Raw genomic sequence first — 25136 nt, 5'->3', positions numbered from 1 at the left:
AGTAAATTAACAATGTTGTATAAATTTATTACTTTCTTTTAACTGTCCATCATAGAAACTAAATTATACCTTCATTCTATTATTGCTTGTCTGCCTTTGGTTTCATTTAGGAAACCCCACCTGTTTCCTAATACTCAGAGATGATTGCCTCTCAGTGAGCCATGTTCAGATCATCTTTTTCTCAAGAATACTGACCTGCATTCTTGATGTACCCCTCCCCCGTTCCCATCTTGCAGACACTTTTAAGTAATAAAATGCATGCACCTCACTAACAGAGAATACTTTCCTCTGTCTAAAGTTCTTCTTCACCTAGAAATTTCCTTTGCTGTTATTAATAAGATCCCTTCTCACAGTTTTGGAGCATATAACTGGGTGAGTTGGATACACATCTCAGAATTTTCTTTGATCCCTCACTTCTCAATTGACATTACCACACTGAACTGCACACTTACTTATTCCTGCCATACTGTATATTGTATATCTCTAAGCAGGAAAAAATGTCTGTTATTTCAAGCAAACAATAAGCATTATTTGACTCCCTGAAAGACCCATTAATCTCTAAGTTTGTGTTATACCAATCATCGGAGTTTCTAATTTGTGAATCTGTGTTCTAATTAATATAAATTACAAATTACTATTCTATTCTGCAAAGCTGTACAAACTTTTTATTTTTGAATTATCCTTCAGTATTCCCTAAAACCTAACCAGGTAACAATCAAAGTTGAAGTTCTTGCTTCCCATAAACCTGAATATTATCCTTTGCCATCAAAGCCTTTTTATTGTAAAGGCTTATGTTAATTTTCTAAGTTTGAATACATGTATAATTCTACAATAATACATTGTGCTTGAATAGTTTATTTTCTACTCCCAAAGGGTACAAAAAGATACTAAACCAAGCTTCTCACTAAGCCTGGTTAATAAAGGTCTCAAATAATTTTCTTTAAAGGACTAAATGTCATCCTCGTTTCTATAGCGGAAAGAGCATAGACTTTAGAGTCAGACAGACTTTGTTTCAAATCTTAGCTGTGTCAATATGTAACCTTGGGGAAGTCATGTAATCTCACCACCACATCTTCCCCCTCTGTAAAAATGGGGTATATACCATGTTTAGTGGTTGCTGAAATTGAATTAATAGATATATAAAGCACCTAACAAATAATGGGCAGTTCACAATGGTGGCCATTACTGTTGTTATTATTTGTCACTAGACTAACATAACTTTCCAGTTTAGTTTTTATTTTGAAGTGCTATGGTATTATCATGCAGCTGATAAATAATTTTGTCCTTAATATGCTTGCATGTCATTGGTGGATGAGAAATTATTACTCTAATATTTGAAAGGTGTTGGGGGTTCGTCAAGATGAGAGGTATGATAAATATAAGATGCCATTGTTTTTACCTGTACTTTCTTCAGGGTATCCTGTCTTGGTAGTGAATGGAAGAGGGCCTGGTCCCTGGGGCAGTGCAGAAGGCACTTTCATCATCTCACTCACTGCAAATGTCATGTGAGGTTTCATGGAAGTATTAAGAGATCCAATTAAGAAGAATAGTTCTGAGTCTAAACCAGCCCAGAGTGGCTTCTCTAGGGGAAACTCCCCGCTCAGCTGGTACGTTTGTGTTTGTCATTAGGGACACCTTGTATCTCAGGTGCCTGCCTTCAGACATCTGCCTGTACTGGCTTCACACAAATCCACATTTAATAACACTCCTACTGTTATTTATAGGCTTAGTTATGTTAATAAGATTGTTTCACTGAGTGCTTTCTCTTATCCTAGTGGCTAGTGGTTGTGGAAAGAGGAGGGTTTAGAATGGGAAATGAAGTGTTAGTTTAAGGGAAGATTAGGTGTTATGCTATCATGCATTGCTTTTCGCCTTTGTGCAGCCCTGAATCTGTGGAGGCTAGTCCAGCAGTTAATGAGAAGAGCGTGTATTCCACTCATAATTATGGGACCACTCAGAGGCATGGGTGTCGAGGACTGCCTTATGCTGTGAGTATGCATTTGTTTCTCTCCAGAACAGTGATCTTCCTGGAGTGTAATCCATTCTTATACATTGTGACTTTCTTGAAATGTTTATATGCAGCATGACGAAGTTGCCCCTTTTGCACTTCCCTGACTCCAGCGGACGTCTAGCCCTGCATCATTGTTCTTGTTTTTATGTCCCAGTTGACCTTGGCATTTTGTTTTATCACTTTCCTGGTTGAAGCCAAAAAACGAAGGGTACTACTTTCTTCTTTCTTTCCATATGTACCATACTTTAGGGGAGAGAGGGGCCAGTGTTTGGACACTGTTGATTTAAAAAATCTTATTTTCAGGATCATAATTACGGAGCCCCTCCTCCTCCGACACCTCCTGCTTCTCCCCCTGTCCAGACGATCATCCCTCGTTCTGACCTGAATGGCCTGCCGTCGCCCGTAGAGGAACGCTGTGGAGACAGCCCGAACTCTGAAGGAGAGACTGTACCTACCTGGTGTCCTTGTGGTCTTTCTCAGGATGGCTTCCTTCTCAACTGTGACAAGTGCAGGTAAGATCCTGTTCCATCTAAATTTAAGTCTGGGTTGCTGGGATTAGGGTTTCTTACAAGTAGGGAAAAGCTCAAAGTATTCTTTCTTGTGTTTGTTAATGTAGATGATTCCTTAGTGCTCCTTGGCTCGAATTCTCTGCACTAGGTGAGAATTGCTGACAACAAGGAATGAGAGATTGATGTTAAAGCTATTGAATTTGATATGAAATTTAATGTCCTGGAAACATTTGGTAGGTGGGAGGGAGGGGGTAGCATATGCAGAGACACTTCGCCCATGTGTGCTATGATGTGATGCATGCTGTTGAAAGGACTACTTTAAGTTTATTTTCCCTCTTTAGGGGAATGAGCAGGGGGAAGGTTATTAGACTTCATCGGCGGAAGCAGGACAACATATCAGGTGAGCGGAAGATGGATTAGGTCCACAGTTTGACATATAAATATTCTGTGATCTGAATGTTCATTTTAAGAACCTCTCTTGGCCGGGTGCAATTGATCACGCCTGTAATCCCAGCACTTTGGGAGGCCAAAGCGGGTGGATCACCTGAGGTCGGGAGTTTGAGACCAGCCTGACCAACATGGAGAAACCCCATCTCTACTAAAAATCCAAAATAGCCAGATGTGGTGGCGCATGCCTGTAATCCCAGCTACTCGGGAGGCTGAGGCAGGAGAATCGTTTGAACCCGGGAGGCGGAGGTTGCCATGAGCCGAGATTGCGCCATTGCACTCCAGCCTAAGCAACAAGAGCAAAACTCCGTCTCAAAAAAAAAAAAAGACCCCTCTTATAAGTTCCTATGGTCCCCCAGCCAGCTCTTTTCACAGAAAGAGATAGAAGTCCTCTCAAGACCACTGTATAGTTCTCTCATTGTAAACGAAATGTATTGGGAACATTTTAGCCCTGTAGCAAAGTATTCTTTGTGAACACCAAAAGCATGGATCCCTCTTTTAAAAATTAGCCAGTCTCAAATTGTTATAGATTGAGTCAGTGAAGCTTAGAGACTGAATACAAGGGGAGAAATAGATACCATGAGGAATAGGGTTTATATGCTTAATGCCAATGACATAGAATCTTGTTTTCATAAGGAAGATGGGTACTTAACGTTGCTTTACAGATAATGAGAGTTAATAATGTAAGTAATGACTTACTGCATGTGGTGCACACCTAAAACAATAAGCTACTTTTAATGTACTTTTGAGGCTATTAGTACCTGAACTAATAAATCATCGTTTTTCAGGTGGGGATAGCAGTGCAACAGAAAGCTGGGATGAGGAGCTTTCTCCTTCCACTGTGTTGTATACGGCAACACAGCACACACCTACAAGCATCACCTTAACTGTTAGAAGAACCAAACCCAAGAAGCGGAAAAAGAGTCCAGAAAAGGGTCGTGCAGCACCAAAGACGAAGAAAATCAAGGTATGTAGGGTAAAAATAAATATAAGTGTCTGAAATAGCTCAAATTTTGGAGCAAGAATGCACCAAAATTCTTTTAAGAAGTTTGATCCAGGTATTTGAAGGGCCACTTTTGTTCTACTTGCAAAAATCAGCTAATCTGTGTTATATACATGTAGACCAACTTCTCTTCTGCCACACCATATCATCACCACTGGCTCAAAGTTTCTTCTACTCCAGCCCCCATCCCAGGTATGAAATTCCAGCCCTACCTGGCACAAGCCCATATGTGTTGCAGCCTCAAGTCTAGGCTTCCACTATCCTTACAGTATCTCCCCACCTTTCAACCCCAAAGTACAGTCTGAAATTCTTGTCCTGGTTACATGCCTCATGTCTTTGGGTTGATTGTTTTTCCTTGTTTCAAAAAAAATAAAAATCAGGAAACATCTCTTGAATGCTCTAGGCTTCCTCAGTGTCATGGTCACTTTCCTGTATTCTCAGCTAAAAAGTCTCCGGGAGAAACTTCTTCTGGTTTGTGTTCTTTCTTCCCCATCACAGCAACTTTGTTGCTTCTAGGTGACTTGTTCACCCCTTGTTAAGGGGATTGGTCTTTGTTTCCTTCTTAGTTGCAAAACTGGTAAATCTGCAACTTTAAAGTTTTTTTATTTACTTTTTCTCTTAGTATCAGAGGTGCATATAGGATTTAAGAGACGCATGCTCTTCCCTGTTAATTACCTAGCTTCACAGTAGAAAGTATTAAAATTAGTCTCAGAGTTCATTGGCCTTGAGCTACCCCTATTCTTGATAATAGTTTGGGGAATTCCATTGTATTTTTTACCTAGAGAAACGGGGACAGAATAGAACACTAGTTTGTGCCTTAGTTTTAGTCTCAGATAGGTATAACTGTCATTCTTGGTACCAAGTTTTGTTTGTTCTACTTGTTTTCCTCCTTGGGATAGGCATTTCGAGAGGGATCCCGGAAGTCCTTGCGGATGAAGGTAAGGGGTAATCTTCGCTGATGCTGTGTTTTACTTCACTGTGATCTTGCATTTTGGTCAGCTTCTTTCTTGACATTGATGGTCTGGGAATCTTGGAGTCTGCTTTTCATTAGTTTGTAGTTGTTGCCATTCAGTTTTCATAGAGCTTTTCTCCAAAGTAGATTTTCTTGGCCATTTTCTGAAATATTTTCCCTTTCTGTAATCAGCCTTCATTGATTGGTTTTTCATGCATTGCTTTTGTAGGGGGTAAGTGACATTTTTCCAAACAACATGAGGCTGGTATGTTCTGTCACTGTGATTGAACTCAACCTTAGGAGTGGAGTTTTCTGGTAATGATATAGGATCTCTTGTGCATCTACCCTAGCACTGTGTGGGCTTTAATTGCAGAAGGCTTGTATTACTGATAAGAATTACTGTTTTCTCTTAGCATATCTGTTTGGTGGAAAAGACTTAGATAATGCTAGCGTGTTTCTTAAGATATCAAATAAAAGAGTTTATGAGGTATGACTTTGTAAAGAACTTGGAGAATAGAGCAATTATGTGGAATGGTTTAGAAGAACTGTTAGGTGCTGGTTGATTAAAAACAGTTTGCCAAAAGGAGATTTGATTATGCTGTCTGGTATCCTCCTTTACCTATGTGTATATATATATAGGAGGAAAACATACCTCCCAAATTATTACTGAGGGCTTCAAAGCATTTAATTAGAATTAAATTCGAGTTTATAAGTATTTATATTCTTAAATGATACAAAAGCAGGCTCTTTCCTATTGAGAGTTAGAGGGCATAAACATTAAAATCTTTTGTAAGGCCAGGCTCAGTTTCTCATACCTGTAATCCTAGCAGTTTGGAAGACCAAGGCAAGTTGATCACCTGAGGTCGGGAATTCAAGACCAGCTTAGCCAACATGGTGAAACCCCATCTCTACTAAAAATACCAAAATTAGCCAGGCATGGTGGCAGGCACCTGTAGTCCCAGCTACTTGGGAGGCTGAGGCAGGAGAATCACTTGAACCCAGGAGGCGGCGGTTGTAGTGAGCTGAGATCACGCCACGCCACTCCAGCCTGGGCAACAGAGCAAGACTCCATCTCAAAAAAAAAAAAAATTCAGTAAGGATAAGCTTTTTTGGGATTGCTTTATGTGCGGCACCAATGTGACTGGTGTTAGCAAAGATTACAGGTAGCACTTTACCTAAAGTTCGAAGACCTCACTTAATATCTATAAACAGACTTGCACATACCTGTGAAAGTGTTGGGAGACCATCAGAGGCCTGGCATCAGAGGCCTGGGATGTGTCTTGGAAGACAAATTAATCATTTCTTTGCTGGATCTGTCTCCTGCAAGTGGCCAAGTTTGCTTTAGCTGCCCCTTTATTTTTGTCTCATTTGCTTAGAGAGGGGCCTTTTAAATAGACTTTGGAGTCGGATAATAGCCCTAATCCCGGCTACTAAGTGCTTTTCTCTCATCAAGCAACTATCATAACTCATCTCCAGAAGCTCAAAACCTTTTGAAAGCTATAGACTGGCTCTACCAGAAAACTGCACATAAACCCCATATTCTGCTTTCAGTTTTGGGAGGTTGACAGCCTCATAGGTGTGTTAAAATTTAGACAGGAAAAAAAAAAAATTACTAGTCATTTTGAGTCTTTTAATTCTAAGTTGAGTTATAAATTTTATGCTCAGAATTACTAGTTTAAAACTCCTCCAGTGATCCAGGTGGGAGCCGTAAGAATTAGAAAAAAAATATCATTTGGATTTTTAATCCCAGTGTCAAGAGCAACTTCCCTACTGAAGACTTAATTGTAAATCAGGGTTTCTCAGTCTTAACACTGCTGACAGTTTGGACCAAATCTGTGTTGTGGAAGGGACTGTTCTGTGCTTTCAAGATGTGAACAGAATCCCTGGTGTCTACCCACTAGATGCCGGTAACACTCATACACTCAGTTGAGATTATCAAAAATGTCTTCAGATATTACCAAATGTCACCTGGGTGCAAAATTTCCCTCAATTGAGAACCACTGCTCTAAACCCAGCTGAGGTAGAGTCTCTAATGCCTTGAAGGATGGGACAGCAGAGTAAACACACAGTGAGATTAGTAAACAATGGCAAATACTGTGACAGAGGCTTCCAGAATACAGTACACTTACCAAGTCATAAGTTTAATGATTGCTACTTAAAGCTGGGAATATTGTTTGAACATTGCCAATCCCCCAGTCTGTAAGCTCCGTTAAGCCTAAGGTTTTGCACTATTCTTTTGCATAACTGCTACTGATGTCAAGCAGGTGATACTCTGATTGTCAGTATGTTGGCCTTAGGTGTTTCTTTAGATCTCTCTGTTTATTTTCCAGTCTTTTGGACTATCTAGTAAGAAATGTGGAAACAATAGTGTTGATTTTTTTTTTCTTCCATACTCCTGTTCCTTGCAGAAAGGATAGTAGACAATAATCAGTCAGCAACAGTGATGCAAAAGTGGCAAAAGAAAGTGTGATGATAAGCATCCGTGTTTTCTGTGCCATTCATGGAAAGTATATTTAATTTTGTTGTGCCTGTTTGCAAGTTTAATGTGGACATGGATTTTCAAGTAGCTTTGGTACTACAGTGTCTTTTCCTTCTAATCATCACTAGCATGATATCATTACTGTCAGTGTTTGTTTTGTTTTCTGATGGCACTTAAGTCTTGAACACCATGGAGAAGAGCATGTATTGGGCTTAAGCTTTGTCTTTGTAGCTCAGGCACTGTCTGCCTAGGAAGCTGTTCCTGAGTTGTAATCTTTTCTCAATACTGTCACCATAGAGGGCAATGGTTTTCCTAGAGGAGTATAGCAAAGTACCTCTTAGACATTTTCTGTATTCTCCCTACCTACTCCTCTCCCCTCACTTCACCTCTTCAGATTATTTAGAATGTGGTAATTTAAAATGTTGAAAACAGGGTGTTAGAAAGATATACTCAAATAATAACTTTTTATATGGGCAGTAAGATTATGATTGGATTGATGAGATTGACTGATTAAGGTCACATGTAGGTTTAGAAAGAACATGAATTATGAAAATAATAAGTGACACAAAAACATTCATTCTCCTGGAGAATAGTCAAAAAACCAGTTTGGGTTAACACCAACACAGAGTGAGTATGAAAAATTTAAGCAGTGGTAAATGTGAGGTCTCTACTGTTCATTTTTATGAAGATTTTCTTATGAACTTGATGTCAGTCTTTTGGTAAGAAAATTGATTTTTATGACTTTAAAATGGTCATAAAATCACAGTGATGGGGTAAAACTATGATCCCAATTAATTTCTTACTTTATAAATGGAGAAACTGAGCTTCCCCGTTTAAAGAAGTCGTTCAAGGTCTCACCTCTCATTGGTAACAAAAGCATGATAGAAACCAGATCCTCTGACTCCCAGTCCATTACTCTTTTATGCCACATCAGTTGCCAAGTGATAGATTTTCTCTGGAACCCCAACTTGTCCCACCCCCATTCCCAACCCCCTATTTTTGCATGGACTTTACTAACTTCCCTGAATTTGTTTTCTACAGAATTCTCCCACTGAAGCACAGAATTTAGATGAGAATACAACTGAGGGCTGGGAAAATCGGATAAGACTATGGACTGACCAGTATGAAGAAGCTTTCACTAATCAGTACAGTGCAGATGTACAGAACGCCCTTGAACAACACCTACATTCTAGCAAGGAATTTGTGGGCAAACCTACTATTTTAGACACTATTAATAAGACTGAATTGGCCTGTAATAACACAGTTATTGGTTCCCAAATGCAGGTAAGCACCAAAGGGTTGAAGACTCTCTAAGTATCTGAAATTTTAAGAACCCAGAAAGAGGGTAATGGATTGGAATTACTGTTCCTTCCAAATGTACAAGGCCATAGAATAACAGATTAGACAGGTGTTGATCATATGTAACCAAAAGTAGGTTATATTAACTGGAAACTATCTGGATACATATTTTTAAACTACCTTTATTAATAAAAAATAGATGAATTGAGGCTGTGTGCAGTGGCTCACTCCTAGAATACAACACTTTGGCAAGAAGTCAAGGTGGGAGGATTGCTTGAGGCCAGCAGTTCAAGACCAGCCTGTACAACATAGTGAGACCCTCTCTTTACAAAAAAAATTAAAAGCCATTGTGATGGTACACACCTGTAAGTCCCAGCTACTGGGGAGGCTGAGGTGGAAGGATCACTTGAATGAATTTGAGGTTATAGTAAGTTATGATTGTTGCACCACTGCACTCCAGCCTGGGTGACAGAGTGAGACCCTGTCTCTTTAAAAAAAAAAAAAAAAAAAAAAAGATGACTTAGTATGGGAAATTTTGTATAACGTAGGTAGGGATTATCTAAGATTTATAGAAAGTTAAGCATGTTCTTTCCCAACTTTATTAGAGATAGAGTCACTGAAATTTTAATCATGGTTTTTTGTGTTTTTGTTTTGTTTTGTTTTTGTTTGTTTTTTGGGTTTTTTTATGTTGCCTTTTCTGGGGAGGCAGTTTCACTAGATGTAGCATGTCTCTTAGAAAAATTGAGCTTTTGTCACATTTTAAAATTTCTCATCATTGATCTAAATAACATATACAGATAAAACCTGAAAATGTTAGCATGTTTTCCTTAATTATGAAATAATTTGAGTGTCTACTAAGGTGTTCTTGCTGTTGTTTAATGTTACTGCTCTGGTTTTATTCAGTTACAGCTGGGAAGAGTCACTCGTGTTCAAAAGCACCGGAAGATCCTGAGGGCTGCAAGAGATTTGGCTTTGGACACTCTTATAATAGAGTATCGTGGGAAAGTCATGCTACGACAGCAATTTGAGGTCAATGGGCATTTCTTCAAAAAGTAAGAACATCATTCATTGAGCAGTGAGGGCTAAGGTGGACCTGGTTGTCCAGTGTTGTAAAAATCATTCTGTTTGATAGGATGCTCTTGGGAGAAAAAAAATCACAACTCAGATAAGCTCACGCCTGTCTGCTATTTGTAGAGAAGTACAAGTAAATCTGCAAATTGTTTAATGTATAAAGTGGTGACAACTCCTTTCCAAGCCAAGCATTCCTTGCTTTGTGCTTGTTCTTTAATCAAAAGCAGACAAGCATGTGATGTTTTCCAAGTTTAGGCATTGTAAAAGACTGCTGCTGCTTCTCTCAGCATATGCTTCATATTTGGAGTCATGGGGTGGCCTTCTTTTTTGTGTTGAGAATTACAGGAATTTTAATTATATCCCTAGACCATACCCCTTTGTGCTCTTCTACTCAAAATTCAATGGTGTAGAGATGTGTGTGGATGCCCGTACTTTCGGTAATGATGCTCGGTTCATCAGAAGATCATGTACACCAAATGCAGAGGTAAGATATCTGTAGCAACTTCCCTTTGACTGGAACCATCAAATGACAAGCTTACTGAAGAAACAGTGTGAAAACTTCACTCAGATAAAGGTCTGTAGATAATAGTCGTGATATTTCATTGTGAGAGGTGAAAAACAAAAGTAATGGTGCTTTTATACTGAGAAAATGGGAGCAAGGAAAGAATTTTCTTTAGAGAAGGCAGAAATAGAAAAGAGCAAGTTAGCATTTGCTAAGGAGAAAGCTAGACTGAATAAGAAAATCAAGTGTAGTTGTATTAAAGAAATTGCCATACGGTGTAAGTAGATGTCATCAGGCCTAACTAAGTTATTTGGTTGTAGCTCCTTTAGATTTTAGTAAGTAGTGTTCTATGAGAGGATCTAGGCATTTCTAGAATTCATTACTCAGAGCAGCCACATCAAATAAAGCAAGAAAATCCACAGAGCTTTACTTACTGGCTAAGGAATTTTAATTCTCTGGTGGAGCTAGAAACAGCTATAAGATGTGAAAGCGGCTGGGCGCGGTGGCTCATGCCTGTAATCCCAGCACTTTGGAAGGCTGAGGCGGGCAGATCACAAGGTCAGGAGTTCGAGACCAGCCTGGCCAACATGGTGAAACCCCGTCTCTACTAAAAAAAAAAAAATACAAAAATCAACTGGGCATGGTGGCATGTGCCTGTATTCCCAGCTACTCAAGACGCTGACACAGGAGAATTGCTTGAACCCGGGAGGCAGAGGTTGCGGTGAGCCAAGATCGCACCTCTCCACTCCAGCCTGAGCAACAGAGCAAGACTTCATCTCAAAAAAAAAAAAAAAAAGAGATGTGAAAGTAGAGATTTTTACCCTGATTTCTAACATCTCAAGGTTCCTCCACGTATTTCAAGAAGTATCATAAATTTTCAAGCCAGTACAGTATAATAGTTTCAGATAAAAAGATTGAGTTAAATAAAGATTACCATAACTCTAAAATGGAGAGAAAGTATGGTTTTTTTCTGTTACGGAAAGTTCATGGTCTTTGTGAAAAATCCAACCAGATGCCTTTTCACACAGGTGCGACACATGATTGCAGATGGGATGATTCACCTGTGCATCTATGCTGTGTCTGCCATCACCAAGGATGCTGAGGTCACCATAGCATTTGATTATGAGTATAGTAACTGGTAAGATCTCAAAAACCTTTCCTAACATGAATGTCCTTGTCTTCTATATTAAGCTGTTCACTCTAGTCTGCTTTGTTTCTTGCCTTTTCCTTTGTTTGCTTAATCTTTCCATGACTAATGAGTTTTCTGCCTAGAAATTGTAAAGGAAAAGACAAGATTTTTTTTTTTAGAGATATGGATACCTTACATGATACTGCTCACAAGTTTCCTGACAAGTGTTTTCACTTATGCCTTTTTAGCAAGAATAGCAAAATGGATATATATGTATGAGACACTCCTGGAAATTATAATAGCATCCTGTTGTTATGCACTGAGTACTTATGTCAGGGACCATATAAAATGGGAATTTAGGCCAGGCACAGCGGCTCATGCCTGTAATCCCAGCACTTCGGAAGGCTGAGGTGGGCGGATCACGAGGTCAGGAGATCAAGACCTTCCTGGCCAACAATGAAACCTTGTCTCTACTAAAAATACAAAAATTAGCCAGGCGTGGTAGCACGTGCCTGTAGTCCCAGCCACTCGAGAGGCTGAGGCAGGAGAATCACTTGAACCTGGGAGACAGAGGCTGTAGTGAGCCAAGATCGCGCCACTGCACTCCAACCTGGCAACAGAGGGAGACTCCATTTAAAAAAAAAAATAGAATTTAATGTGTTATCTCTACTTTAAATTTGTCAATTATACCCTTATAAAGCTAGAAGTGGGATTTAAAGATCCACCTTATCCACAGAAACCATGTTGTCTAGCTGTATATGACAGTGCAGAAAACCATAAATGGCAATTCATACATGAATATGTGGTGGATTTTATAAAGTATATGCTTTTTGTTCCTTGGTCATTTGGGGCAAAATAGAGGTTATGTGGTAACGTGATGTTTGGCCCAGGTATAAGAAAAAAGATGTTCTGCTTAATTCATCAAGGAAAATGAAAAGAAAAGGTTTTAAGAAGTAGGGAATTAGTAGGTAAAAGTGAGGACATGTAATGGTGGGCACAAGATGAGTATGGCCACATCAGCCTTTATCCTTGATTCAATGCCTACTAAATAGCTAATAAACCACTGGGGGGATTGGATTTAGGCAGGGTTTTCTTTTTTTCCCCACTGACCATGGAGTAGAATTGGGGTTACACAGAGAAAGACAGAATATTGAAAGTGTTACATCAGGTGCGGTGACTCATACCTGTAATCCCAGCACTTTGGGAGGCTAAGGCTCGAGGATCACTTGAGCCCAGGAGTTCGAGACCAGCCTCGACAAAAAGGCAAAACCCCATCTCTGCCGAAAATAAAAAAAATTAGCTGGGCACGTAGTTCCAGCTACTCAGGAGGCTGAGGTAATAGGATCACTTGAGCCCAGGAAGCAGAGGTTACAGTGAGCTGTGATGCACCACTGCACTCCAGCCTGGATGACAAAGTGAGACTCCATCTTCGATAAAAAGAAAAACAAAAGTATAGGACTCTCTAATTTCTCTGTTTAACTTATTCAGAGATCGTATCAGAGGAAATTACTGTGCTGATATTTTGAGAGGGTAAATGGATAATGTAACGGAATTTCAAGGGTACTGAGACAGGCATTTTGGTTGTTTCTTTGGAGCAGTAATTATAAAGTGGACTGTGCCTGTCACAAGGGAAACCGGAATTGTCCTATACAAAAAAGGAATCCTAATGCTACAGAACTGCCACTCCCACCACCTCCTCCAAGCCTACCCACCATTGGAGCAGAGACTAGACGTAGAAAAGCACGACGGAAAGAGCTAGAGATGGAGCAGCAGAATGAGGCTCCAGAGGAGAATAATGACCAGCAATCACAAGAAGTTCCAGAAAAAGTAACTGTATCCAGTGATCATGAGGTAATCGCCCCTGGTCAAATGATGATGCTATGTCATCAATCCTTTGAAGGAAGAGGAACCTGAGTTGCCACATGGTTTAAGTAGGGGCGCTATAGTAACACTTAATGCCCTTTATATCAATGTGGGTGTATTGTGTTCATTCATTTCTTTCTGTTTTACAAAGTCAGAAACATCCTTTGCTGGTTTTGTACCAGAGAATAGGGGTTATCATTTATGTTTACTATGTGGCCTCACATGAGTTAACACTTGAAAGCATTAGAGATTGTTATAGAGAGTTTTAAGCTACCAGAATAAAACAGATTGATTTTTTCTCAGAGCTTGAGTACAGCTGAATATTGCCTCTATCTTAAAGGAAGTAGACAATCCAGAAGAAAAACCAGAAGAAGAGAAAGAAGAGGTTATAGATGACCAGGAGAACCTAGCTCATAGCAGGAGGGTGAGTACTGTGACATTCCTTTGCTCCTTCTTATTCCTGCTACCTCCATCATGTTCTTCTGTTCTCTTAACTTTGTATCATCTCATTGATTTGACCTGGAGGTTATAATTTGGGCTTTTTCATAATAAAGATTTTATTATAATTCTTTGATTTATTTTTCTTTATACACACGGTAGTTTTCTAGTGATTATTATCTAGTGATGGTTTTAAGAGGTTTTTTTTATAACAGTCTGGTTTCTGAAAAATTGGCTAGTCAGAATCAAAATGTATTATAGTTGGTTTGCTCTGAATTAGGAGTTTTCTAGGTTTGTGTGAGTTTTGAATTTTTTTTAAACCCTTTTAGTCGTATGAACTAAAATTTTCTGCTTTTATGCTGAAACCAATCCTGTGTGTTTATGACCCTGATTTGATGAGTTTTTTGTTTTGTTTTGTTTTGTTTTGTTTTGTTTTTTAAGACCGAGTCTTGCTTTTTCGCCAGGCTGGAGTGCAGTGGCGCAATCTCAGCTCACCGTAACCCCTGCCTCCCAGGTTCAAGCGATTCCCTTGCCTCAGCCTCCCAAGTAGCTGGGATTGCAGGCATGTGCCACCGTACCTGGCTAATTTTTTGTATTGTAGTGGAGATGGAGTTTCACCATGTTGGCCAAGACGGTCTCAATCTCCTGACCTCGTGATCTTCCCACCTCGGGATTATAGACATGAGCCACCGCACCCATCCCAAAGTACTGGGATTATAGACATGAGCCACCGCACCCATCCTGTTTTCATAGTAAAAAGTTTCAAAATAATTGACCCTTTTTGAAAAGTTTATGTTTGACTTTGCCTTTATTTACAACTATTCCCCACATTTAAAATGAAATATTTTATTTTTAGTTTTTTCTTGTGTTTTCCAAGTTATATGTGTCATCTTACTGGTAGTTAAATGAATTTCTATAAATTTCCATTAAAAATACTTTTATAAAGGCTGTCCCCTCGTCCTCATTTGAAGCTTTCTTCTACACCAATACTATTTCTTTCTAGACCAGGGAAGATAGAAAAGTAGAAGCCATCATGCATGCTTTTGAAAACTTAGAGAAAAGAAAGAAGCGGCGAGATCAGCCTTTGGAACAGAGCAACTCTGATGTAGAGATTAATACAACCACTTCAGAGACTCCTGTTGGTGAAGAAACAAAAACTGAAGCCCCTGAATCTGAAGTTAGCAACTCTGCTTCAAATGTTACCATCCCAAGCACCCCACAGAGTGTTGGTGTGAATACCCGGAGGTCTTCCCAAGCAGGGGTAAGAGTTGAAAAGACTTCAGAGCTTAGACATCCTTACCTTTGCTAATGTCAATTACCTAATTTTTGGAATTTTTAAAATCAGTTTTTTCACCTTCGCTCTATCACAATAAATAAGGCCATTAACTGTGTAACTGGAACCATTTCATTGGCCTATTTTATAAATGCTTATTAGAAATAGAAATAACCCAAACGTTTGTCTCTAGCCTCTTTAGCTCATTTAAGTGTATACATTTTTGCATTTAAGAATTACTTTCTTTTTTTTTTTTTTGAAATGGAGTCTCGCACTGTCACCCAGGCTGGAGTGCAGTGGTGCGATCTCGGCTCACTGCAAGCTCCGCCTCCTGGGTTGACACCATTCTCCTGCCTCAGCCTCCCAAGTAGCTGGGACTACAGGCGCTCACCAGTATGCTCAGCTAATTTTTTTGTATTTTTAGTAGAGACAGAGTTTCACCGTGTTAGCCAGGATGGTCTCGATCTCCTGACCTTGTGATCCACCCGTCTCAGCCTCCCAAAGTGCTGGGATTACAGGCGTGAGCCACAGCGCCTGGCCAAGAATTACATTTTAAATTAGTGTTTCTAATCCTTATAGTTTTCATCAGTAGACATTCTGAATGCTTAACTTGAATAGGAAACTAGACTGTTAGCTGATAAAACATTTTTGGTAAACATCTGACCTTATTATTGCTACAGGATATTGCTGCAGAAAAACCAGTCCCCAAGCCACCTCCAGCAAAGCCTTCTAGGCCCCGGCCGAAGAGTCGAATTTCTCGGTACAGGACCAGTTCAGCCCAAAGACTAAAGCGTCAGAAACAGGCCAATGCACAGCAGGCAGAATTGTCACAAGCTGCCTTAGAAGAGGGAGGAAGTAACAGTTTAGTAACTCCTACTGAAGCTGGAAGTATAGACAGTTCAGGAGAAAACAGACCATTAACAGGGTCTGACCCAACTGTGGTGTCAATTACTGGATCCCATGTCAACCGTGCTGCATCTAAATACCCCAAAACCAAAAAGGTGAGTCACAAATACATCTTTTATAAGTCCAGTCTGGCAAGGGCTGTCTTAGTGAAATGAGAGGACCTATAATCCCCAGAAGAAACTAATCTCAATATTATTAGATTGAAAGTTCTAAAATGCTTTGACACAAAGGCTGGAGCCATCCTGCTACCTGTTTCCTTATTTTTAGTCAGCTTAAATCATTGATAGGTGAAATTATTCCTCTCTTAGTGGACGTGGAGAGGGTGAAGGAAGATATCCTTGTGTTCTGGTTGCCCAATTCATACTGTAGCTGCTGCATCTCCCTCTGTCCTAGTTTCTAGATGACATTTGTCTTTATGAACTACACTGCTACCTGTTGATTTATAAATTAATGATCTCTTTTTTACGTTAGTATCTAGTTACAGAATGGTTGAATGACAAAGCAGAGAAGCAAGAGTGCCCTGTTGAGTGCCCTTTACGTATCACGACGGATCCAACTGTACTGGCAACGACCCTAAACATGTTACCAGGTCTTATCCATTCCCCATTAATTTGCACCACCCCCAAACACTACATTCGCTTTGGCTCACCCTTTATCCCTGAGAGACGTCGAAGGCCCCTTCTGCCTGATGGCACATTCAGCTCCTGTAAGAAGGTATGTCTGTGTTTTTGTGTGTGTGTTGTGTTTGTGTGTGTGTGTGCTTTTTTTTTTTAAGCCTAAGATTCCTGTCATCATAACATAAATAACATGTTCTGTAATAGCCACTCTGCCCATGTGAGTTTATAATGAATTAGTTGTTCAGCCATAAATACTGATTCTTCAAGAGTCTGTGAGACTATGGTGGAATGAATATACTGCATTTTTGGTGCTCAGATTTGTGACTGGTCACTGATGTCTCTTCTGAGAACCTTTGAGGTTCCTCAGGGAGAGCACACAGCAGTGGATGACTGGGTAGGGACGGATATATTTTGTGTGTGCTCTTGTAGTATGGGTTAACATGTCCATTTATGATGATTGTGTAAGATTAGGCCCTGGGTCCTCTAGAACACTGTTGCATAAATGAAAAGTAATTAAATTGTGTTTTGAATCAATTGAACCACTATTATCCACTATCATCACTTGAAGGAAATTAGAGGAAAAATCCTATTGTAATTGGCATAATTCCTGTTCCTTGATCAAATGACAAGTCGGACTGTTTATTCCCAGAGAATATGGAATCTACCCTAAAAGACTGTCTCTCCCTCTCTGTTTCTGCCTCTTTCTCCTCTTTCTAGTTACTTACTGTTTTTTGGATCTAGTGGCAGTAGCATTTGGTGGTGTTTTGGAATGCTCTTTCTTAATTCCCAGAAGCCCTGCATATTTTCCAAAGGTGTCTCTTAGGAATAGATCACTCCCTCAGATCTATGATGTTGTTTTCCGTGTTTCTAGAAGTATAGGACACCCTTTCATTTGGTCTTCCTTTGAGGTAGAGTCTGTTCCCTGGAACACCCTTTTCTCTTATCCTCAGATCTGGATTCAGGCTGCCTTCCTCAGTGTCTGCCATTGCCCTCCTCCACTGGCATCACGTACATGAGGATGCTGCATATAGATTATTTGATGTGATGAAGTCTCCAACTCCAGGCAGGTCTTCCCTGACTCCTCCAAACTTAAAGCTTTTCTCTTTCCCCAAAGAACAGAAATTATTTCTCGGGGGGAGAGGGGCATGAAAGATGAGCCCAAGTGGTGTGGGATATGGAGGGGAGGAGGGCAATAGGAATCTGCAAAAAGGAAGGACGCTACTGCTGAATGAGCAGCACATTGCAGAAAGTCTTTTCCTAACTGCACATCTTACCTAAGTATTGGAATCACTCATTGGTTTGTTCGGGGAAACCCTAGTAGAAGAATTCCTAAAGAGAAATTTGACCATTTCTAAGGATGTTAACTGTTGAAGCGTCTTACCAAGCCAGGTCATACAATCTCCTATTTTAGTCCTTTTAGGAGTGTAGGTGATTATTTAGTACAGATTAGTAATGAAATCTGAGCTGCAAATAATATGAACTAGGCTCTTGAATTGAAATTCCTTCTTGATAATTCTAATGCTGGGTTGCAGTCTTTCTGTTTCCATCTTTTCCAACTAGCAGAGACTTATAAAAACCAAAAACATGTGTCTAGGACCGTAACTTCAAATCTGGTAGAAAATGCATTTCTTTAAGCTTTTTTAACCTGGTTCTGCTTTTATACTTCTATCTATAGCACAGCCTTAAATTTCTACAGACAACAGATAGAAATTCCATTTAACACAAATCTGTGTTATATTCTCCAAATGTATCTGACTATCCTTAATCTCATTTATACAGGCTCTACTCAAGCACTTTTATCTATGTGTCATGGTTAGATAAGGTTCCTAAACTCTTTAGGAAGAGTTTAGGCTGCGTACACAGGATTATCATAACAAGACTATTTAAATAGGGTCTTTAAAAACTGTTTAAGTTTAAATCATTGCTTTATTGTGTACTGTTCACATATAAAGAGTCTATTTTTTTAAATACAGCTTTTTATGAGGCAAAATACAATGAAATTGAATGTCTTGGCTAGAATTGAACTTGGCTTTATGGCAGTGAAGAAGAGTTCTTAGATTGGTTAAAGAGGTCTTATCTAATGCAGAACCTAAGAACATTTTCATTATTCAACAAAATTGTAATAAAATTCAGAAAATCCCTCAGAATATAAGTTAATCAGATAGGTGAGAAAAACAGCCCTCCATGGGATTATTTAGAACAATGTATATTTCTAATAGGGTCATAGGCTCACTGTTTCATATCTCACTAAAGAGGTGAGGGCCTGGCCTCGTAAGTTAAAAACTTACCAGTGTAGGACAAATTAAAGTTGTATCTGTATAGTTGTACTCAGATTCTTATACTGTTTATTTTTATTTTTATTTTTGTCATTATTATTTTGCTACTTCTGAAAAGAGGAGGAATTCAAGTATTTGACAGACCATTTTATGATATCCCTGGAGGTTCTAAATTGAATCATAGTTTTTAAAAAGCATTTTATAGTATATCATTTTTTAGATCCTCAGCTGTTATTTTAAAAACATTTGTAAGTGGCCAACAAGGCTTTCGGTAGTGTTTTACCTTGTTCTCTCTAAACTCCTCTTCTAAACACAATGTGTATAGGGCATTTGGTCTCCAGACTTCTTAGAAAAACCATTCCGACTGATAATGAAACACTGCTTTACATTCATATTAATATTTCATTTTATACACTGGAGCATTATCTGTAAATCTCCAAACATAACATTGGAATTTAGTTGAACCAGGACTCGTTGAAAACCTGCTGAGTGTTCAGTACTGTACTATAAGCTTTCTTCACGTATATTGTCTCACTTACTATTCATGAAATTGGAATCATTTTCCTAAATTTATATATCCAGAAGCTTTGTCTCAGAAATGTTTGGTAACTTGCCCAAAGTGAGGCAGCTAGTGACAAGAGCCAAATTTCTTTTGGTGGGGGGTAGTGAGGGCTCACAGGGTCTCACTGTTGTCCAGGCTGGAGTGCAGTAGCATCATCACAGACTCACTGCAGCCTTGACCTCCTGGGCTCAAGTGGTCCTCCTACCTCAGCCTCCCGTGTAGCTGGGACCACAGGCACACCCCTATGCCTGGCTAATATTCATATTTTTTGGAGCGACAGGGTTTTGCTATGTTGCCTAGGCTGATCTCAAACTCTTGAGCTCAAGGAGTCTGCCCACCTTGGCCTCCCATTCTGCTGGGATTACAGATACGAGTCATTGAGCCCAGCCTTACAGCCAAGTGTCAAGCCAGGGATTTTGGACTCCAAAACCTGTATTACTTCCTTGTTCTTTCCCCATAATAATGAGACTTTTAAAACATTTATCCATCTTTGAGCCTTCCAGAAAACTCTTTTGCAATATACTTTAATACAGAGTTTCAGAGAAGGGAGAAATGTTCTTTTGATTTTAACAACTTGCTGAGTAGCTGCATTTAAAATTAACTTATTATCCATGAGGTTAATTGTATCTTGTTAGATACAAACAAATGTCCATGTTCCTTTTTTATATGAGTCCTGAAATATTGTTAAATTATACAACAGAACCTGGAGAAGTAGGTTTGATCGTATTTGCTGTGTTTCACCTCATAGCTAACCATGGTAGCATCTTTCTTCTAGAATACTCCTGGTTTTATGTTCCCTTTTTGTAGTCATCAGATCCAGAATGTAAATTCTTTTATGAGTACATCTACTAGACCCTGAAATATTAAAAAATTAGTCATATAGGAAAGCTCAGTGACCCCAAATGAGTCTGTTTTCTGCTTTGAAAAGAAAAACTTAAAGGTGGCTATAACAAAAGATTTTTCACTCCTGAGCCTAATTTTTCCATTTATAAAATGAGTGCTTTGGACAAGATGACTTCTAAGTTCTCTTCTAAGCTTTAAGGCTTATATGTGTGGTTCTGACAATTCATCTTTACATCAATATTCTGTATCTAAGAGAGTTCGTTCTTGGGGGTTTTTGATTTTGTTTTTGTGTTTGCTTTTCAGAGACCTGGTTGTATCCTAAAATGTTTATGTGATGAATTCAAATTACCACTGAGAGCTCTTTTTTATACACTTGTTCACTCTTCCTTCCAAATGTTTACAGTATTAGTTTTGCTTTCATTTGGCCAGCCACAATGACATTTGTATGGTGTAAGTTTTTTGGTTTTTTTTTTGTTTTTTGTTTTTTTTTTTGGTAAAATTTTTGTGGATTATTTCCTAGGTTTCTAAGAGGGAAAATCTATAAGAATTGCTCTCTTTGGTGAAGAGAATATTTACTTACCTGTAATACATGTTCTCTAAAGGTATAAATTATAATAATTCACCTTTGCTCTTCCTGTTGGGGGAGGGTCTTACTCAGAAATTGATGTTTATCAAAATTCGATCTGTCTTATGTCAGGGCAGGAGAGCCACAGAGTGGTGAGCAACCTACAACTGTATATCTTAAGAGAACACAATTACAGGTAAGAAATTTTCTGTCTTCCACAGGATGCATAATCTTACTATCCTAATCTTTGCAGGCTTACTATCTCGCCTAAATTTATTTCTCGTCAATTTATTATTCTAATCTTTACAACCAAAAACTTGTGACTGATAGGTCTTCTTTTTGACTTTTTCCCTTTTTTTTATGTCTACAGAAGTTCATTTTGTGATTTGCATTACTCATGCATAATTTAACCAAACTACTTGTTGGAGGGGGGATCCCATAGGTTATTTCATTTGAGATAAACCTTTTGGTACCTGTAGTGAAGAGCTGTTAATTCTCATCCAAAGTCTTCCTATGAATCTTTTTTATTACCTCTTCACTTGTCTCCAGCACAGGGCAGACAACTTTTAAGAGATCTTTATCTTCCTTCTAGGCACTTATTTTATGTGTTAGTTTTATTCTATACGATCAGAGTCTCTCCTAAATAAATGTTAAGGTTTCTTCCTAAGTCTTGCCGTTTTACACCATCCCAAACAGTATGAAAAGATGTAATCATTTTTTATTGGTTTTTGTCTTTTGATGGGATCTCATTATATGTAATCCAGTTTTCCTCAATTCTGTCAGTTAAAAGGAATTGATAGGACAATGTTCCAATATGCTGAGACACAAGACAATAAAATGCTTGACTGTGTAACTGAATTAGTGTGTTGAATTGTATCACTCACCAGTTGATGTACATTTAAAACAGGTTTACTAAATGGTTTTAAATAATTATTGATAATTCTCTGGTTCTTTTCCAATTATAGCGCTGGATAAAACAAGCCTTAGAAGAAGGAATGACTCAAACATCATCTGTACCCCAAGAGACTAGAACTCAGCACCTATACCAAAGTAATGAGAATAGTAGCTCTTCCAGTATCTGCAAAGACAACGCAGGTACGTATATAAAACCTTTCTGAATATATGACCAATGATTGTTTCAGGTCTGCATAAAAAATTTCAGTATGAGTACTTCTGATAACAAAAAGAAATGGCGTGTTTTCTAAATAGTTACTTTACATCTGTCTTTACAGAGGAAGAGAGAGATCTCAAGTCAGGGATCAGTTTTCCCAGGACGACAAAGAAGGACTAGACAGTGTACAGATAACAGCAGAAATGGTTATAAAAAAGGTTAGATACATTTAAAGTAGTAAGTTTAGGAAATTTATATTCATATTTATAAGATGGGGAAAGGGCAAGAAAGTGGTGGAACACTAATGTTCAGGAAAGAATTAAAATTCTAAGTGATTAAGTTGGGTGGGACATGGTTGAGGGAGCAGGGGATGAATGAAATAAGTGAGAAATTATTATCAATTGATTGTTTTCAAAGGGGCTTATATAATTAGCATACAATTTTTAAAAGAACAGCTGGGTGCTGTGGCTCGCACCTGTAATCCCAGCACTTTGGGAGGCCAAGATGGGAGGCTCCCTTGAGGTCAGCAGTTTGAGACCAACCTGGCCAACATGGTGAAACCCCGTCTCTACCAAAAATACAAAAATTAGCTGGGTGTGGTGGCAGGTGCCTGTAATCCCTCCCTAAAGCTACTCGGGAGGCTGAGGCAGTGGAGAATTGCTGGAACCCAGGAGGTGGAGGTTACAGTGAGCCGATATCATGCCACTGCACTCCACCCTGGGCGACCAGAACAAAACTCCATCTCAAAAACAAAAAAAATTTCAGACAGCTTTAAATCTAAAGTCCTTGTGGATTTTTAAACTAGATGTCAATGAAAAATCATCTGGTCCATTGGTTTTCACAGTGACTTGCAAAGGATCTAATTGAAAGCACTTGTGATATCTTAATGTATTTTGTGACAATCTTTTTACCACAGTTTCTCCTGCAACTATCAGCTTAATTGAAAAGTTCTTTGTGATTTTCATAACTTTGTCTCTAAATCAGTTTTTTAAATATTAGACAGTCAAAATACCAAAGTAAATTAGATGCTAAAGCAACCTTTCAGGTTGCAACAAACAGAATATTTCAGATTTTCATAAAAAAACCACCTCATTGTTCCTGTTTACCAACATGCTGAATAAATGTAATGAACTTGAATTTAATTAGATAATTTTTTAATAGCAGATATTGCAACTAAAACCAGAACTTTTATTAAAAAGTTCTTATTTCATTTGGATTTTACTTCTTTTTAGGTTTTATTTCGGAAAATGTGAATTGCCTTTTTTTTTTTTTTTTTTGGAGATGGAGAATCAAGCAATTCTCCCTGCCTCAGCCTCCCAAGTAACTGGGATTACAGGCACCCGCCTGCTCACCTGGCAAATTTTTGTATTTTGAGTAGGGACGGGTTTCACCATGTTGGCCAGGCTAGTCTTGAACTCCTGACGTCAGGTGATCCACCCACCTCGGCTTCCCAAAGTGCTGGGATTACAGGCATGAGCCACCACGCCCGGCTGTGAATTGCCGTTTTTTAAATTATGGATTTGGTTTATTCTTCTGTCTCTAGATTAGATTATACCTCATAAGTTACCACCTGTGTATCAGGATAATAAAATTCCATTTATCTGAAAGATAAATTATACTGTTTATTTAAAATATTTTCTTCTGGTATTCACCAAAGATTAGGGAGATTTAGTCAAATAAGATACTATAAAGAAATCTTGGTACCAGATTTCCATTTATATTATTTCTTTTTTAACAGCTTTTAAGGTGTAGTAAGAGTATAACTTAGCTGAAATAGACTGTCATGTTTGTGTATCTTTATGGTGTGTATGTTAATGCATGTGTATAGTTAAGGTCGGGAACAGGAGATTGTATAGCAGTTCACATCCTGACTAGCAAAGGATTATAGGAAAAGTGTCTTTGTTATTACATGTCCTGGATAGAAGGAAATGAGGATTCCTAGTCACCAGCCTTTTTTGTTGTTGTTGAGCTTCTGCCCTAGTCTAACAGTGAGAAACATTCACAGGACACACCTTGCCCTTAAAGAGCAACATAGGAAAATATTTGATTTTAAAAATCAAGCAGCTGTCAAATGCGCAAGTTATATTGCTACAAAATTAGCATAAATTCTGAGGAATTATTTTTATTTGTTGGCTCTTTTTTTTTTTTTTTTTTTTCAAGAATACCAAAGAGATATTAAGAAAGGAGAAAGGATTTCTATAATAGAATCAAACAGACCTTTATTTGAAAACCAGCTGTCCCCTTTACTAACTGTATCATGTTACTAAAAGTCTCTGAGGCCAGGCGTGGTGGCTTACATCTGTAATCCTAGCACTTTGGGAGGCCAAAGCAGGCGGATCATCTGAGGTCAGGAGTTCGAGACCAGCCTGGCCAACATGGTAAAACTCTGTTTCTACTAAAAATACAAAAATTAGCTAGGCCTGGTCACGCACCTGTAATCCCAGCTATTCGGGAGGCTGAGGCAGGAGAATTGCTTGAACCCAGGAGGCAGAGGTTGCAGTGAGACGAGATTGCGCCACTGCACTCCAGCCTGGGCGACAGAGGGAGATTCTGTCTTTAGAAAAAAAAAAAGTCTCTGAGCCTCATCTGTAAAATGGGAATAGCGATACCTGCTTTATAGGACTAACATTAGAATGAATAATGTATATAAAGTTCTCAGTTTAGTATCAGGCCCGTAAGAATAATTATTATACGGTCATTATTCTAAACAGAATACTCTCTCGTAGAGTATTTGTGTATTAATAAATACATTAAAGATTCTGGCCGGGCATGGAGGCTCACGCCTGTAATCCCAGCACTTTGGGAGGCTGAGGCAGGCAGATCACGAGGTCAAAAAATTGAGACCATCCTGGCCAACATAGTGAAACCTCGTATCTACTAAAAATACAAAAAAATTAGCTGGGCGTGGTGGCGTGCACCTGCAGTCCCAGCTACTCAGGAGACTGAGGCAGGAGTATCGCTTGAACCTGGGAGGCAGAAGTTGCAGTGAGCCAAGATCATGCCACTGCACTCCAGCCTGGCAGTAGAGTGAGACTCCGTCTCAAAAATAAATGAATAAATAAATACATTAAAGATTCTAAGTTCCTAAAAGCTGAAACTTTATAGAAATAAAAGTTATTATCAAAGTAGGGCAGGGGCATGATGTTCATTATTTGTAAATGATGTGGGTGTATTCCTAGAAGAGCCTAAATAATCATCTGAAAAACTTAGAATTAATAGTAAGAGTTTAGGCCAGGCGTGGTGGCTCACACCTGTAATCCCAGCACTTTGGGAGGCCGAG

At 38.9% G+C, this 25136-nt stretch overlaps 1 protein-coding gene across 1 annotated transcript in view; it reads left to right on the top strand.

The window, feature by feature from the left end:
• The window catches only part of SETD5 (SET domain containing 5), an 81061-nt gene that overhangs the window by 36176 nt on the left and 19749 nt on the right, over positions 1–25136 (top strand). The window contains exons 4-18 of the mRNA XM_011998592.1: positions 1883–1988; positions 2372–2523; positions 2862–2920; positions 3756–3934; positions 4870–4908; positions 8443–8685; positions 9604–9752; positions 10138–10255; positions 11302–11411; positions 13001–13253; positions 13606–13689; positions 14707–14964; positions 15657–15977; positions 16354–16596; positions 21711–21840. Of these exons, the coding sequence (XP_011853982.1) occupies positions 1883–1988; positions 2372–2523; positions 2862–2920; positions 3756–3934; positions 4870–4908; positions 8443–8685; positions 9604–9752; positions 10138–10255; positions 11302–11411; positions 13001–13253; positions 13606–13689; positions 14707–14964; positions 15657–15977; positions 16354–16596; positions 21711–21840 (2444 nt within the window). The remainder of the gene's footprint in view (positions 1–1882; positions 1989–2371; positions 2524–2861; positions 2921–3755; positions 3935–4869; positions 4909–8442; positions 8686–9603; positions 9753–10137; positions 10256–11301; positions 11412–13000; positions 13254–13605; positions 13690–14706; positions 14965–15656; positions 15978–16353; positions 16597–21710; positions 21841–25136) is intronic.

This window comes from Mandrillus leucophaeus, unplaced genomic scaffold, assembly GCF_000951045.1.
Source record: "Mandrillus leucophaeus isolate KB7577 unplaced genomic scaffold, Mleu.le_1.0 Scaffold576, whole genome shotgun sequence".
Taxonomy (NCBI): Eukaryota; Metazoa; Chordata; class Mammalia; order Primates; family Cercopithecidae; genus Mandrillus; species Mandrillus leucophaeus.
The sequence above is the reverse complement of the archived record's forward strand: the minus strand, read 5'-3'. Positions and strand labels throughout refer to the sequence as shown.